This window comes from Solea senegalensis, linkage group LG1, assembly GCF_019176455.1.
Source record: "Solea senegalensis isolate Sse05_10M linkage group LG1, IFAPA_SoseM_1, whole genome shotgun sequence".
In the NCBI taxonomy this organism is placed as follows: Eukaryota; Metazoa; Chordata; class Actinopteri; order Pleuronectiformes; family Soleidae; genus Solea; species Solea senegalensis.
Window position 1 is genome coordinate 28,711,436 of NC_058021.1, and position 18,313 is coordinate 28,729,748.

Sequence of the window (18,313 nt, forward strand, 5' to 3'; positions counted from 1 at the left end):
GTAATATTGCACAAAAAAATCATAATAAATTTTAAATCTAACTGTAGAAAATGGAAGGAAAGCTTGGATGAATTGTTTGTCTAACCCATTTACATCCCAGCATCTATCTATATTTATATAATTTATGCAAACCTTGTCATTTAAGACATAGTATACAGTTTAATTCTACCATTTAATTACATATTTAAATGTTTATGCCTTACTTAGTAGATATAAGATTTAGTATCTGTATCATATGTCACATACTTCTTACTAAACACTACAGTACATTTTCCAGCACAGACTTGGAAAATAATTTCTTCTCATATCCCAGTGTGTCAGGACTAACTTAAACTGAGTTAGAGTGCAAAATATAAATATTTATCAGACACAAACAGAAACTGTGTTTATGTGATTTTATTTTTCAGATGCTGCAGACGTTTCATCAACAAATCACATTAGCGGCAAACACAACAAGTACAATACTTTGGAGTTGTTAGACTTAAATATACAGACAATCCAAAATAAAAGTTTTTGCATTTCTGTAAGTGTACACTTCAGCGACTGAGGGAAAGTGATATTTATTGATCAGTGCACAGACAGTAGACGGGGAAGCAACAGGGAGCAAGATTAAAGTGTCAATAAATACATTGCGAGTGCATAAATCTTTATTACTTTTTCATTTCTAGTATTCCACTTCCTGGCCCTCGTCTCTTCGCACTGCAGATGTTACAAAACTGGACTCCATGAATCTGAAACAGCATAAAGGAAAAGTTATAGCAGCAACACCCGATGAATTCAACAGTTAGATAAATAAAATAATAATGTGATTCTTACCATCCCTGGAGATGGTAAACATTCTTTGTGAAACATGTGTCTGCAGTGGAAAACCACCACATTGAAGAGTTTGGCCATGTCTGCAACGGAAATGTGAAGCATAAAACAAGAAAATTATAGCTTTTAAACGCAGTAAAATATTAAAAATGTGTGGATTCAGCCCGGCGACATACCTGATGGTAATATTGTCGCATGGCACGACTCACAAATGTTCTCATCTGGAAAGACAACCAGCAACAAGAATTTAGGAGATCGGTTTTAAATCATTTAATCTCTATTGCGCCTGTGTTAAAAAAAAACATGCACCCACCATCGACTCGGACTCCTCTCATCTGCGTCCGGTGCATTTTCTGGAGCAGGGAGAGAGAGTCGGCCACCAGGATCTTCTTACAACCTTCTCTCAACATGATCTACAAAAAAAACCCAACAGTTTGACAGTAGTCTCTACTTTCAATTTTTTCGTATAACATAAGGAATGAACATTTTATTGAACACAGCTTGTGTCAAACCTTTGAATCTAATCAAATGGACATATTTATAGTTTTGGAGGTTTACATAAAGGATTAAGTGCTGATTTAAGTTAAACTTTCTTGAAGTTTTAATAAAAAATTGTATTAATGGTACAGTGTGTAAGATTTAGCAATATTTATTGGTTTTTGCTTATTATTTATTGCTGCTGTTTTTACATTTACAACCAAACTGGGAATAAAAGTCTTGGATTGTGTTCTATTGTCTAAAAATCTGAATGAAAACAGAAAAAAAAAATACCAGAAAGTATGATTAATATTTATACATTATACACAAATGTAAGCGATCTTAGAGAAACATGTCTAACCTGTAGATTGTAGTCGTGAAGGATTTTTACAAGTGAATCTCTGAGGTTTGGGATCTCCATGCCTTCCTTAATGCGATGGATGAGCAGGATGGGATCCACATGAGTACCAATGTTATTAAGCAGACCAGTAATGAAAGCTGGGGAGACAACAGAATTATTAATAAGAAGAGAATCAAAAACAAGAAGAGGATTAGAATGATTGAGACAATAGAAGAATGTATCATACGCGGTTTATCTATAGAGTAGGAGATGAGATCCTCCCATAGTTCTGCATCATCCTGCTCTTTCGCAAACTCTATGGCTTTGTCCACGTCCACCAGCTCCTCCATGATCATCTGCAGAGCTCGTCTGCAGTTCCCCATCCTGCCTGGAAGCAACAAGCTCCATTAGTTTCCTGAAACAGCATTTCATAAAACATGAAGAGGGGAAACAGACATTAATAAAAACTTACTGAGCAGGAAGACAGTTTCCTCTACGAAGTTCCTCTGCTGACAAATCTCAAGAGCCTGTGTGGGACAGATAGAAAAAAGGAGATAACCTAATTCATGTGTTGTGGGTTTCTGGGCGTTTGGATGTGCAGTGAGGCGACGCGTGACAAGAAATGCACCTTTTCCAGCGGGCAGTGCGTGCTGTCTCTCAGGAAAGGTAAGAGATTCGGTCGGTCGTACTCGGCATACAGGCCGATCTGCCTCTCGTGGTACTTCTGGCCTTTGTGGTGGTCCCGCTTGAATAACTTATGCAGATACTGCAGAGAGATCATTAAAAAAACAAGGTGTGATCAGCTCCGAATTAAAATGTCAGACAGCGTGACGGCGGCTGAAGTGACACGTGTATCCGGACTCACCACATGTAGAAGCTCAGGTCTGTCTGTGAGTTCTTCGACCACCCTGTCTGTCTGTTAGCAGAGAAAAGACACATACAAGAAACTGAAATTCAAATATTTTTTCACATAACCTGGTCTCCATTCTCGGCCTGCTTTGTCTTTTATCTTTTTTTCACCCTTTTTATATTCTATAATACCCTTCCCTGGATCATCAGAATACATACAAGTAATGAATATGACATGAACGTCTTTTTGGAGGTTCTAATCATTTTTTTATACTTTTTTGTTTACGAACAGTCATCTATTTGCCGATTGTTGCTGCCTTGTTAGCGTTTTTAATTTGTTGCATTTTAAATATCATTATCTCATAAATATCTTTTCAAAAGAGGCTCGACGAGTGCAAAGTTCACTTACTGAAATCTTGTCTTCATTGTCAAGGAGCATGTCAACAGCTTTCTGGCAAAAAGAAAATGTAAACATGTAAATATGACAGTTAAATGAAATTAAAATAATGATGTATCATGTCTTGTGTCTTTTACCTCTTTATCAAAATCCATGAGAAGTACGATCTTGTCCTCTATGGATGAGAAAAGATTGTGTTTGTGGATCAGCTGGTAAACGTCCTTGTGCCTCAGCTTCAGGTAGATTTCTAAGGCTCTGTCATAGCGCTGGTCGTACGTGTACCTGGAGAAACAGCAGTTCTTTTAAATTCAAAACTGTCCTCTTGCGTTTGCTTCAATAAGTACTGTTTGCATTTAAGACGACTCACAGTTCAGCCAGTGTGGTGAGCAGGGTGCTGTTGGCGGGATCCCTCTTCAGGTGATCGTTGACGGCCTGAACGATAGCCATGTTGTTGTAAAGCTCTCCGGGCCATTCTCTGACCAGTGTGGCAAAACCCTTCAATGGAAGGAAGAGAAAGTGAGTCGGCTCACATTTATCAACTCATCAGTGGACACCGGGTTTGTCGCAAGTACCTCATAATCCGTTCTGAGGAACTCATGCAAGATCATCTCATAGATGGCTGGTCGGAGACGCAGATCTCCTCTGGGTAAATACTGGCTGATGGCCTGAAGTCAGACGGAAGCACAAAGAGACTGAAATTACAATTCTTTAGCGTACTAAATATCACAATCAAGTTGGTTTAAGGAACACTGAATTCAGACCTTCAGTTGTCCGATGGTTTTGAACCTGTACACTTCATTTTCCCATAGTTCCATGTTTTTGCCGAGCACCTTCTGACACTTCCTGCATCAACAAAACCTCTGTTAGTAGAAAACAGGCTTCTTGCTGAAATGAATCATTAATGGTGAGGTGAAGGTGAAGTCTAAAAACAAAATGGTCAAGCATGGAAGTCAGTAAGACCAGATTTCCATTAGTTAGACTTAAGATATTTAGATTTCAGACTTGACACAGAATGTACAGCGGCCATTTTGACATGTTTTATTCAGAAAAGCACAGGTGTTTCTAATCAAATCCAACATTTAATTAGATTTTTTCTGACCTGTAAAAATGGCAGCTGCACAAAGGGCCCAAACTAACTCCATCAGCCTAAATTTATATATACATATTTAAATGAAATGAATGAAATATTCTGCTTTTATGATCTGAAACTAGCATTTCAAATACATAGCTGGTGCAAAATGAATTCAAATAACCTCTCGTGGTTTTGCTCAATAATTGCTCACACTCTGCAGCTTATTAAATATTAACAACTCAAAGACCAACACAGTAAAACAGTAAACACAGTAAACACACCTCGCCGCGCTGTCGTAGTCTCCTTTCTCCACTAAATGATTGATGTACGACATCCCGATTTTCTGAACATCGTGTCTCTTTATGTTCTTGAAGCTGATCTCCGCAGCCATCAGTGCCTCCTGTTCAAACGCAGAATCTTTGAAATCCACTTTGACATAACTGACATAATCTTTACAGAATCATCTGTAAAGAAATCTACCAGCACAAACCTCATATTTCTTCTTCTCAAGCAGCCAATCGATGTGGTCGTCTTGGTCTCGCTCCTTGGCCACGACGATGTCTTTGGGACTGATGATGTAGAAGAGCGACTCTCCTTCCGAATGCTCTGTTAATGAAAATACATTTTATGTTAGTATGCTGACATTTGATTGTCGACACTTAATTAAATCAGAGGGCAGTGAGAGGCTGCGTGACATTTCTCTCTGGTTTAGGATTTTATGGTCTCACCCAGGCGATAGTCTCTGCACTCGTTGTTTTGGAAGTGCCGCACGGTCAGCGCGTCGGACGAGATCTCCTCGCAGCTCTCGGGGAGAGGCTGGATGATGTCGAGACGGGGTCGCGCACGAAACTCCTCGTCCTGTATGCAAAAAATACACATGGAGTATTACACACTTTATTTTAATCACAATTTGCAGTTTAATTAAACTATAACCTTTGGCATAAAAGTCAAACACAGCGATGGTTAGAGATAGCGATATTTTAAATAAAGATATTAAGTTTTTGACGATTAATGGATTATTTATCAGGAGGAGTGTTTTTTTTAACAAGCTCTTTTTTGTTCTATATAACGAAGAAATTATTAAAAGTTAAGAAAGAAGTCTGTGGACAAAACAAGATATTTAAAAACATCATCATTTCAAGGTTTGGGAATCACTGATCAACATTTTTCAACATTTTCTGGACCAAAGAGCTAATTAATTGACAAAATAATTCACAGATTAATTAATTAATTATGAAAAAATAGTTAACTGAAGACTTTAACATCATCTTTAATAATGGCATCAGTCATGAACAGAATTTACAACAGTGACATGAAATACTGATAATATGAGCTTTTTAAAGACTTGATTTCATGGCAGGACTCTCGTTTGAACGCATCAATACAGCATACTTAATAAAATGGCCACTGAGTAAATAAGTGCATCACCATATTGTCAGAGTTCTCCTTCACGAAGAACAAGGTGACCAGCTGATCGGCCAGTGGTGCCAGGCCACTGATGAAAAACTCCATCTCAAACGCAGACACTGTTTTAAAGAGAAATCAAACATTTAAAAAAAAAAAAAAAAAAATTTACAAAGCAGGTGTCACACAAATAAAGCTGAAATCATGATATTTATGTGTTATTTCTCATGTTCATCCATATACTCTACCTATACAATACGTGCGTCAGTGTAATATGTATTTTGTACACTGCCCCTAGTGAGTCTGTGTTGTAAATATCCATATTACATACTATTTGCATTGTATATTTTCAGTTGACTTCATATTTTTGAATGCTGACTACTGTATTTATTTATTTTACTTTTTAACCATCTGTGCTGCTGTAACACTGCAAATTTCACTGTCATGAGCCTAATGAAGGATTATCTGATCCTTTTTGTATGTATTACTTGATATTGCAGCTATTTTTCTTTTGCTCTACCATTTTATGGAGTCTATTATGATATGTCCAGTAAAAAGTTTATACCTATCTCCACATAGCGACTGGGCAGATCTCTCATTTCCGTAGGATTTCGCTCTTTCACGACACAAATCTGCAGAGAAATGAGAAAAATCACACTTGAAATCTACAACAGCTCAAGTCTGCGGATTAAAACAGCAGCAGTTCAAACCTTAATGGATGTTCCCCAGCCGACAATGAGAGTGGTGTTGTCCTTCCAGCACAGGCTGCACGGGTACATGTCAGGCCTCAGACTGACATTATCCCGCAGGACATTGGTGATTCGCTGTTTGGTGGTGATGTCATAGATTTTAACTCCCTGAGAGAAACCCAAACACACAACATTAGCATTTTCCAGATTCAACGTTTGAGTTTTATCAGATTGTGCGGCAGACGACTCACCACGTTGTTTGCCCAGGCAATGAGATTAGCTCGCCACTGGACATTAGTGATGGAGCCCTCGCCTTCATGCAGAACAGACATCTTCCACCGATTCAACCAGTTCCTCTCATACAGGAGGAGCTTCACAGGAAGAAATCAGGACGATATTTAACACACAACACTGTTCATGTCAACTGTAACAGCATTTCAGGAGTGTTGTTGTTCTGTACCGCCAACAGAGGGCAGTAGATGAACAGCATATGACACAGGAGGAGGAAGAGCAGCATTATAGGTTTAACTTCATGTGCGAGGAGGACTTTTTTTTTTTATTACGAAAATAATGAAGTAAAAGCCGACTTTAATCCTCATATGCAGATCTCACTTTCACTTCATAGAATTCTTATGCAAAGACAATGAAGACGGATTGCTCATTAGACTCCACCTGAGTGAGACAGCTTCACGCTGGCTTCACATCATTTGAAAGATCCACATGGTTGACGTCATGAATGATTACATACATCCCGCTCGTTTTAATCCTTAATAGTTACGGCTACTTTAGGATACACACCATTTACTGTGGCCACCGTAGTTTGGTGTAAAATATGGATATATATTCAAACACAAAATGACTATGTTTTCATGTAATGTATAATACAACTGGAAAATACAGAATATATGCATTAAATATGAAACTTTTCAGGGGGAAAAAAAAGCATCTAAAAGGCCACAATGTCTTGAACAATAACAGGACTCCGCCTATTTTGCTATGTTTATTCAAGTCATTCTTGAGCATTACATACAAATTGTATGAGTTTATCTAATTGGAATAATCAAAAATCTCCTAAATGCCAAGGATTGTAAACTTTTGTCAGACATAAAATCAGAGTCTTGTATCAGCAAGGCCACCCTTATAAAGAAATACAACTAGATTACTTTGTTAAACAAAGCAAGCGAGGAAATTAATACTTCAATATGCTGTAAATGTTGTACGATTTCCCTGCATTGTCCTTACGATAAAAAAAAAAACTCCCAATAAAACTACCTAATGTCACAAAGAAGGCCAAATATTCTGTATAGTCTTTAATTCATCAGTGGGCTATGTTAATAAACAGTTTGCTCTACAAAGAGATGATATGACAAAAGAACTGTGGAGACAAAATTGAATTTCCTTTGACAGGATGTGGCTCCAGTCGAGGCTTATTGATTTTCATCACAGGAACCTTGTGGAGGCCTTCACAACTTGGAACTGAGAGAAATCAGTGCCAATTGAAAGAAAATGGCAAAGTAACACTAACAATGGGGTTTCAATAAAAAAGTTGTTTTGCCTCCCCTCTGTTGTATAAATGTCAGTATACTTTATTTATGGATGGCTGTGCAATGACGCGACGTCGCTGCACTTTATAAAGCGTAATTGGCATGTGGCAGTTTGGTTTTTACTTCCAAAGGGGAAAAGACGGATCTAATGTCGAAATTTCCCCTTACCGGAGACAACTTTCAGGAGAGAGATCACTGTATGCGCCCTGAAAACCTTAAGTCTATATACCCCCTTGATAATGACATCTATTTTTCTGTGCTTGTGAGGCACTGCCTTTCAAACACTGTTGAGCGAGCAGCACTTTATGAAAATAGGCAGCTCTCCCGAGAGCACTACAGCAACGAGACAGAAAAGTAAGAGCCTTTCACAACAGACAAAGGCCTGTGTTCTGCCAAAAGCTGAGCCAAAGTAAGCAGGTTTGCAAGATTTGGCTTCACCTGAACACAATCATGATGAATTATTGGGGCAGGAAATGGTAGAAAAACTGAGCTGCATTGTGTGTTCCGGCAGAAAGTGCTCCTTAAAACGTACCTTGTTGCCCCCAGTAACAAACTGCTTGTAGTTTGATCTGGTGAACTGAGGGTGTAATGCAACCACCTGTGAAAAAAAAGCCCAGATGAGGAAATTAGAACTTAAGTGTCGCACATTTAAATATAAACAACAAACCATTGTCAAAGGAGTACATACAAAGCTATTTACGCCTATCAGCTCCACACCACTCTCTCTGTATTTCTCAGTATATAGCTTTACAGATTTATTTTTATGTCAAGACAAACAGAGGCAACATCAATACCGTGTTGGTAAAGCAAGACAGATGCAAACAGGTTGCATGTATGCAAAGTATGACTGGAAAAACAGGAAGAAGTGAATTCTTCTGCTCAAAAACACAGTTGTTGAGCAGTTTGACTAATAAACACTTTGCTGGTGTAAACACGCAAACACTCCCTCAGTTAGGTCTGATAGTTTTGCTTGACAGAGTCAGTTTTCAGATAGACGTGATGTTTAATCGTTTCTTTTTCATGGAGCACAAACAGAGGCAGACTAATAACTAAAATGAAAAATAAAATCACCTCATGTTACGCACTACAGCTACTTATTTTCATGCTTTGCGCAGGTAGAACCCACACTTGCGCACACAGACGTACAGTTTCAGAAACTTACTTTGATGGGACAGTCAAAGTTCTCGTGGAAGCCCTCTCTTGTATAGAGACCGAACACTTGAACCTGAAACAGAGACGAGGCTGCAGTGAAACGGCAAGCTCAGGTGAATAACTCAAAATTTCCTCCTTTAATTGCTGCCTCTGCAACTATCCGAGGCCAGCAGGGGGAACTGATGTCGGAGAAAAACTTTGATTGGCTCCCCCCTTCTCCACTGGGTCACCAATTAGTGGACGAGTTGATTCTTCGAACCCTGCAGGGTTTAGAAACAGAGGTCCTAATCTCGGACTTGACCACAGTAAACTCCAATGTACCATTAGAGAATGTGATGCCCCCCTTTTTCTATACCCGGGGCCCCAAAAAAGTAGATTAGGAACAAAATGAAACTCCAGTGCAACAGTGATTAAGGATTAAGTCAGATTTTAAGGATTAACAGACATGTGAAGTGGGTGATGGCAAACAAATGCTGCAGCAGTGATTTTAATTGTCTGCTTCACTTTTTTTGTGTGACAAGATCTTGCTCTTGCCACCAGTGTGTAGACGTGAGTGTGTGTTTTAGTGGAGGGGAGGGGGGTGGAAGGGTGGGGGTGTGTGATATCAGAGAGCATATCTTGACTGCAAAATCCATGAAGGATGGTGGTAATGATGAGAAAAGACAAGATAACAGCAAGGTAGAGAACATGGAGAGGGTATCCATACACGGCTGATGGCTGACTGACAGCTCAACGGATCTGAGTGCAATCCTTCAAAATTGGTACAAGCTTTTTATAAATTCCTGAATCAAGGAAAAAATATCGGTTCATGTGTAGATGCGGAGGAGATAAAACTCCCGGTTAATGCGTGTAGAAGACGGAAAAATTCACCACCAAACGCCTCAAGTTCCACATGATTAGCATAAAGTTTAACACTGATAAGGTGAGTTTTTATACGAATCTGGGGACGAATTATGAAAAGATGAAAAATACTGATTGGTATTGCTTTGCAGCACGACCAAGGATCAGTAACCAGCAGTGATGAGCAGAGAGAGAGAGAGAGAAAGAGAGAGAGAGATCTTACCTTCCCATCCTCAGAGCAGATGCCCACATGCTCCCCACTTTCATCCAGACTGATCTGGTTGATCTTCACTGAACTCTGCAGAGACACAGTATCATGGCATCTTTTTAAACATGCAGGCAAATGTCTGTGTGACCGGCCAAATGTTGGGAGCTGACATTTCAGGATTAAAAAGGAAAAAGGACTGTAACACTGACAAAGGAAAACCACTGAAATTAATGTTCATTAGTTAGATGACTGAACTCAATTCCTTTCCCAACTAACTTTACTTTTTACGCTCTAACTGATGTGTAGAGCTCCAGATGTCACATGACTACACCACCATGTTGGCAGGAAAAGCTTCTGCAAAGAATGGACGAAGCCACTGCTGGTTTCGAGCCGTCAAGAGTTTGCTGCACACTTTAAATCCAGACTGAAAATATCAGATCCTTACAATCCGGTCGAGTATGGAAACAGAGCTGCAGTAATTCCTCCGGAGAATATTTGCACATCACAATAAAGTTGTGTAAAATAAACACATGGTATGATAGGAAGCGATCATTATACAAGGAGAATCCATTGGCTGTGGATTCCTGTCACTCCGTCTTCTATGGTCACTTCAAGTGTGTTATGGCAATAATCTGACTCTCCCATCTCTTCAGAACATTTTACAAGATCTTTGGTGATGTGGAAAAATGTCCACATGTTTGCGTATCCACCATTTTTACTTGTTATGGAAACAATCAGCAAACAAACAATGGATGAATGGTACATGGATTTGAACAGTTCCAAAATGTGCTTGTGCTGCATGATGGGATTGTATAATGCCAGCTACTGGAGCTCTATAATCCCATATATGATAATGCACTGAGCGGAGCATCAACAGCGAGAAGGTTGGGGATCTCTTTAGTGCTCATGCTTTTACAGTGCAGACGTGCATTCATACCATTGAAAGGATTGGCTGATTTACAGCAAACCACCTCAGTGTGAACAATAAGAGAAAAAGTTTTGGGCTCATCACAGAGTGTCTCTACTGGATTATGCATTAAACAGAGTATTTTGCAGACATATTAAATAACTGTTCTGCTTTTCACTAAATTCTGATCAGTTCATGTTCGGCTACACGACAAATCCGTCAGCCAGGACTCAGCGGTGCCTTGTCTATACGGTGAAATGTCTTCCTTGATTCTTTCAGGCAGTGACGGATAACTGGCAGTGGATTGTTTAGGCGAGTCGAGCCTGAATCAATGTCCTCAGCGGGAACATTACAGCTGGAGAGGTAGGAGTGTGGGTACAGTGACGTAAACCTTCTCCAGCCAGATCAGCTGAATTTGCTCTGTTTTGACTTGTTTGCTGTTTTTGCAAATTAAAGTCTGTCTCTCTCCAGATTAAATGAGCGGAAATGTTTAGTGGTACTAAATGAATTTAGTGGTCCAAAATAGAGCTGAACGACGAAATAGCACAATTGTCAAATCCTAGAAGCCGCAATTTGATGTTCTATGCTCTGTGTCAACTTAAAAGAGCTTAATAAATACACGATGGAGACCATTTAAATCTTTAAGTTCTTATAAATGCATTACATCATAAAAGTAAATATTTTGATGGTGACATGAGTTGCAATATTTGCCAAAAAAAATTTTTCTATGTAAAGCCCAAAAATTATGTCTTCTTATACATTGAAAAGGCCTCAAAGAGGTGATGTTGAGATCAATTTGACAACATATGTTATAAAGTGTATAATTTCAACCCCAAGAACATTATTGTACTTACAATTTCAAACTTCTGAGTTACATTTCCTTGGATGTCCAGCAGGAAGACCTTACCAAAATGGGTGCCTAGGGCAAGAAACTGAAAAAGAATACATTTAATGCCAAAGAAACCAGAGGTCACACTTAAAAGCCATTCAAGAATTAAAAAAAAAAACACACAACTTGTGCTGATGAAGGCTGTGGAAGAGGATAAAAAAAATAAAATATTTGCAGGAGCTGGAGCGACATGAGCCGAGTGGGGATTGGGAGGGCTTGGAGGCAAAACTGTGAAATTGCAGGGGGTGGAAAAGCCCTATTTATTAAAGCAGACAGTGTGAAATGGCATTCCCCCCCCCAAATTAAAACGCTTAAACATAATAAATGCACTGTACATCTGACTTCTTCCTGTGCAACCCAATCAGCTTCCTGCCCAGCACAGTAGCTATTATTTGCTACTGAACAGCAACTGGTTTCTGTGTTTCGTGCTCCAGCAGAAGTGCCTATGTGCAAATGTGTGTGTATCCACACACACACACACACACGTGTCCACTGGGACAAAAAAATTATAGAAAGCGGGGGCTTTTGGCATTAGATTAAGTGTGTGTTCTTCCAAAACCCCAGCTCCTGCCCCATGCCCTCCTCCTAATCCCCCTCCCCTCTCGACCAGCATGTGAATGTGCAGCGAACCCACCATGCTTCAGTGCAGTCTATAATGAAATGCTTATATTTACAGGCACAGCTGAGCATGTCAGACAGAGCCCCTGCAATCTCCCCAAATAAAATAACCAAAAATAAATAAATAAAGGGTTCAACCTTGTGAGGCGGAGCGACTTTTAAAAGGGATTTATCAGAATGGAATTGTTCAAATGAAATTCCGATTCAGACGCCGAAAATATGAGGCAACATAAGGCAATCTGTGCTGTCGGTGGCTTTAAGGATGTGGGAGTTTGCCGGGGTGGTGGTGTGGCAGCGGAGGGGCCGGTGTGACCACAAAGGCAGAGGGAGGATGACAGAAGGTACACAAGCACAGAAATCCCAGGAAGAAAGACAGTCAGATCAGATTTAGAATTTCAGCCAAGCAATGTCTCTCACCGTGACACTGTTGCTGTTTTGAGGTTATATATAAAAAGACTGAATCCTCAAAGAAGAAAATAAATAAATGAAAATCAATAGGGGTTAATAAAACATCAGGTGCGGAGACATAACTGTGTATGACTTTTGCACTGTGTGTGCCGCCGGTGCCACGACGATTAACCATCTCGCTCAGAGTGGCTCTCTTAAAAATACCGACATTCAACAGTGGGAATAAAAAGAGGAAAAGACAATGATGCCCGGTGCCTTTTGATGTGCCTCCTCGAGAGGAAAAATAGGGGAAGGTGAGAAAAGAATGGCCTCCCTTCACAGACTCAACAGAGGGGATGAAAACCAACTTTGAAGAGGACATCTCTAAAATGTTTACAGGGAGAGTTTCTTCTTGACACTGGTGGACTTTTAAACTGAAATGCCCTTGCTTGTGTTGGATTATAACCTCTACCTTGTCATGGACGGTCATACAGCTGGCTGCATCCTTTTGGAGGATTTCGGTCACCCCATTGGAGAGTCTCTCATACTTCAGCTTGGGCTCCTCCTCGCTGTCCTCCTCCTGGGTTAAGAAAGTAGACTCCTTAGACAGACTCTCACTATATCATTTTCTTAAAGGTATTCATTACAACAACACAGTGTCCTCTCTCACAAAGGTTACAGCGCGCACTGTTTTCTGAAATCCCCTGACAAAACCTTTCAAAAACGGAGACAAAATGTCCACCTCGAGTCATTTAAATCCACAGCTTTGAGACAGACTAGGTCACTTCATTTGTTTCCAATATAGAACTTTTAAAAAGGTATACAGAGGAGCTGGGGACCACTGGTGGTGCTAGAGAGCAACGTGTTTACCAGAGGGTCCCCGTATTTGTTTTGTTTGCAGATTACATTTCTTAAAATGAACATTTTTGACAAACACTATTCCTCCAAATGACATGAAGTTTGTGGCAGCATACATCAATAACAATCTTGAAAAGCTTAGTCAGCATTGTGTGAGAACAGCTGGAATGTAGCTTAAAAATTACAGCTTTAAATTGACATTTTTGCCTTTTCTGGATCTAATTAAACAAGACGTAACTTTAAATAGTTCAATACTAATTACTAATATCAGAAACGCATTCAAAACTTTAATTCTGCACAAAGGATAACAACTATATGTTTGGTGTGAAACCAAATATACATTTTATTTTTCATGCAAGAAAACTCCACAGGGTTCCTTTCATAGCATCACACTAGAAAATAAATGGAACATTAAACCCATTTTCAAGGAATTCATGTGTTCATAATAAGGTATGGTATAAGAGCATTAAGGATATTTTTTTTTTTTATAATTATATGCAAAATAACATTATGTGGTTAAGACGTACTTAAGTCCAAAGCAACTGTGTTTCTCTGTGCTCCAGAAAAAGAAAAGCAAAACATGCTTGAACAATAGCATGCATAGTCATTTTCCAGCTCTTTAAGCTTCACATCCATTTATCCATCCAACTCATAAAATACACAAGTACACCAAAGATACACATAAATCCATGGAAAGTAAGTATAAAACCAGCGAGACAAAACCTACATGTTTGCTGTATCATACGCCTTGAATGTGTATATATTCATTAAAACAAATTATTTCCATCACCGTACATGAAAAGCAACATGAAGCAATTTATTTTTTAGATCTTTTCATCACAAGACAATTTACTCCCAGAGAAAAACAAGAATTTGGGGCTTTTCATAAAACAAACTCCAGGTTTTCTACACCGTTACACTTTCCAGCCTGAGCCAACATTTGTGGCCAGTCACAGCCTGAATATTACTCATAATTCAGTTTATAACCAATGCTGCACAGTCTGTGGCTGCCCAGAGGGTGCATCAACTCAAAACATTGTCTGCCATTATGTGCTTCTGGGTTAGAGGTGGGGGACAATAGCGTGGAAAAAAAAAAATGTTATTTCAAAAACAATCCTTTCCCACTCAACAACGCCATATCGAGGCTATTTCCTGTGTATTCTGCTTGTGAGATTTCTGATGCGAGTGCACTGTCACGGGTTTCAAAGGCGTATCAAACAACAAAAGCAAACTTCATCCCCAAGAGAGAAACTACCCATTTTCAAACTTTTGCCATCTCTTCTAACTTGGCCTTTGTTTTGTCAATTACTGCGCTGGTCTTACTTTGCTTATCGGCAAAAAGAGGCAAAAAACACACCTTGTGCTACGTCAACAATAACTGTTTCCCCTAAAATGCACATAAAAGACCACACTAGTCTGCATTTAGGATGAGAATGTGGGCATTTACCCTTCCTTAGAAAACACTGAATCATCTGCCATGAACGAGAGACGACATTTGAGTGGCCAGATAAACCCACTGCACACAGAATTCATACTAAATGGTTTGTACGACAATGATGGAAATAACGTGCTATGTCCTTCACAGTCACATGACTCCAACTGAAAAGACCATGTTCTACACTGGGAGACTGTCAGAGATGAACAGATATGCAGAGTCTTTAAAGGTCTCAGGATGTTTGCGCTCCAGTTGTGGATCAACACTTTACTGATATTTTTGGACCAAATGATTGAGCTGGCCAGTGCAATTAAACTATTTTACATATTGTTTGCCTGTTGACAGTCGACATGCAATGGCCTGGGATAACACCTAGAGTAACATTAAAATTACATACATTTTGCTATTGGACATCGTTGAAAGGATTGAAAAGAGCAGAAAAGTCAAAGGAAAGAGAAGAAGACAGTAATGCAACATTATGGATGTTAACCTGCAATAAATAAAAATCAATAACAAACAAACAAAACAATTTGTCAACCTAAAATCAAACAAAAATATTGGTAAGTAAGAAATTCACTTGAGAATTCACATGTCATATATCAAAGTAACTAGAATTGGAAATTAAATTGATATCATCTCTGATGACCAGTGTTCCCCACTAGACATTAGGTTAGCATTGAGCAGTGAAAAAATAAATGAATAGTATTTCCGTAAAAAATAATAGAATTCCGTAAATCTTTAATTCTTGAACAGTTAATTACCTCCTAACTCTCCAGGTTTCAGGTTTGTTAGTTTGGGCAAACTGCAGTTGTGAAGGTAATTTTTCTCACTTTCAAGATCCACAAATTAGAAAAATTAACATTCTGCTCATTTTCTGACAGTACAAGAGTTAAGTGACAGAGGCATTTAATGCCTCCATGTGTGGTAGTGAGGCAGATCTCAATCAGCAAACAGCAGCAGTAGACTCCAAGAAAAGTACAGTTCACTGCAGTATTCTGGGTAAATAATCCCCTGCTTCCAGCCACCTTGAGGAGACACATAATCCCAGAAGCACTAGTGCTTGTCTCTCTGTGATTGTTTGTGTCCTACAGTATTGAACACACTGCTCACAAATAGAAAACAGGATATAGAAGCTTTTCTTATTTACAAACCTGGAATTTTCTTTACTCACTCTTAACGGTTTTGTTTGGTGAGGTGCAAGCGTCTGCCGCAGCTGGTCCCTGATATTTTATTCTACTCTCTGCTTCCTACAAAGACAAACTCCCCTTCCTGCCAGGCTGAAGTGTAAAGATATATTTTATTTACCCTACTTGTGACTCTCAGACGCACCAGTGTGCTGTAACATGCCAAAACTCAGTCATAATATTGATGGATCTGGAGAGCTATCTGTAATTTATGAGTGTTTGACACCTTTCACAATCTGACAAAGATCCTTGTGGGATCAAGCTGTGTTGATAAAAGCTGGCTATGTAATACAGTCCTTTCAGATGTCAGTGAGCCTTATATAAGTTCAAACATCATCTGTGCTCTGACATTGACAATATGTTACTGTTGATGCATTTTTACATTGACATACTGGTGCAACGCCGTGATATTTCTGGGTGTAATGTTTTCCCCCCTCAAACTCCTTTGACTACAAAAATCCCTCAAACTTATTCTTGCAGCAAAACAAAAACAATAAAACACAAATTGATCATTCATTGCGTAAGAGAGTTTCTTACCTCAGATTCATCTGTGAAATCCTCACTTGGTTTTCTGCCCTGAATGAAGAGAATTGTTGAAATAATTTCAACAAACACATCGGCAGATAGATGGATGGATGGATGGATGGACAGACAAATAGATACTTTATTCATCATCTCTAGAAGGTTATAGGGTTTGGCACATTTAAACTTAATTTGAAGTAGCACAATACGGATCAAAATAAGGGTCATACTTAGTATTTTTTAAAATAGAGAATACAGATATCACATAATTTTAAGCTATAACTTCGAAAATGTCCCCATTTCCCTCTAAATAAACAGAACAGCCAGGGAAGAAGATATAACATACAAAAAGGTGGCACATATCACAGTTGCACGTCCTTATTTATTTCGAAACAGTTAGGTGTCAAAACGTCAACATTTAGCCAGCTAGCCTTAGCATGCTGCGCTTACCTCCTCCACTTCCGCCATTGTTTTTTATCACGTAGCGTTAAAATCCACACAGAACAGTTGTAACGTCTCACTGCATGTTAGTAAAATGTTTCATTAAAGATCCGCGATGTCGCAGTTAGGTTTGCTCCATGTCAAAAAAACATCCAATACAGCAAAAACGTGATGTTTGTTGCCTGCCAGCAGCCTGTCACGGGGTGAATCACATGACTGAGTGAATGCCACGAGGCATTGTGGGTATTGAAGTCTCCACGAAAGAGTCGACACCAACCGTCTAAGCAGGTAAGCGCAGGTTAGAGCAAACAACTCCTTTTCCAGCCTTTATTTTGAATTTCCCTCCACGGTCTCGTCAATAAAGCTTATTTATATACAGTTTAAACGTTTTGCCGTTTTATAAAACGGTTGTTTATACTTGAAACAGTTAAATTAGCAAGTTTGTAGCCTGTTTTGTTTGCACATGTTTCCCCCCTGGGATGTACGCTAACGTTTTTGCACAAATAAAGTATGTAAGTATGTTGCAAAGCTATTTACTCCCACACAAATAATGTATGTACATAACCACATTTGTTTCATTATACAAAGTGGGTATTATCATTTGAACAGGTGCATGATACTATAAATGAGTTCCTCCATATTCAGTCCAGGTGAATAAAATGGCTGCAGCAGTGATGAAAGTACTTAAAAGTGCACACTATACATTGAGGGAAAATGTATGATTTTAGATGCACATACATTCATTTCTTGTTTTTAGATAAATCCAAAACATAACATACACTACTTTGAAACCTACAGTGTCTAACAACAATCATTTTTTAACTATTTTATCTAGTTTAACATTCACAGGGGTGATTAAACTGTGTCATGTAATGTGTTTTTATCAAAGATATAAAGATACCAGTGCAAATTGCTGATAATACTATTTTTGCCCTGACCTTTGACACCAGAACATGTAAGAAAGTATTTATATTCCAGTATATCTGATTTGAGTATGTTTTCTACTACTTGTAGCCTTGCTCTACCACAATAGGCCTACTCAATAAATAAAAGTCCTCCATAGATGGCCATGTAGGTCATATTATTATCTCAAATGCAGTGTAGCTTGTTAAAGAATGTTGAATTATCTGTAAAATATTTGATCATATCATTGTGTAAACAAGCTTGCAGCAGCAGGTCTAGTCAAACTCACTTGTGCCTGTGCACTGTATCTGTAAGTAACTAATAAAGCTGTCAGGTACATTATATGGAATAAAAAGTGAATACCTTATGAAAACCATGAAATTG

At 38.9% G+C, this 18,313-nt stretch overlaps 1 protein-coding gene across 1 annotated transcript; it reads right to left on the bottom strand.

Annotated features, from left to right (window-relative positions):
* Positions 1 to 381: 381 nt before the first annotated feature.
* On the bottom strand, positions 382 to 17,242 carry vps41 (VPS41 subunit of HOPS complex). The gene is made up of 28 exons (XM_044040670.1): positions 17,036 to 17,242; positions 16,601 to 16,639; positions 13,059 to 13,166; positions 11,547 to 11,624; positions 9,801 to 9,875; positions 8,748 to 8,810; positions 8,118 to 8,183; positions 6,293 to 6,412; positions 6,063 to 6,209; positions 5,918 to 5,984; positions 5,377 to 5,474; positions 4,677 to 4,806; positions 4,439 to 4,554; positions 4,230 to 4,348; positions 3,638 to 3,719; positions 3,449 to 3,541; positions 3,244 to 3,371; positions 3,014 to 3,158; positions 2,889 to 2,930; positions 2,496 to 2,546; positions 2,259 to 2,396; positions 2,103 to 2,157; positions 1,878 to 2,018; positions 1,652 to 1,788; positions 1,127 to 1,226; positions 990 to 1,034; positions 817 to 896; positions 382 to 731 (listed from the first exon to the last, which is right to left on the bottom strand). Exons 1-28 carry the CDS (start codon positions 17,051 to 17,053, stop codon positions 651 to 653), a joined length of 2,562 nt encoding a protein of 853 aa, XP_043896605.1. The 5' UTR covers positions 17,054 to 17,242; the 3' UTR covers positions 382 to 650.
* Between the last annotated feature and the right edge of the window lie 1,071 nt (positions 17,243 to 18,313).

Coding starts and splice junctions, on each gene's coding strand:
- vps41 (XM_044040670.1), bottom strand. Junction 13,167..16,600: donor ATTTCACAGATGAATCTGAG/GTAAGAAACTCT, acceptor TTCTTAACCCAG/GAGGAGGACAGCGAGGAGGA. Junction 6,210..6,292: donor TTGCCTGGGCAAACAACGTG/GTGAGTCGTCTG, acceptor GGTTTCTCTCAG/GGAGTTAAAATCTATGACAT.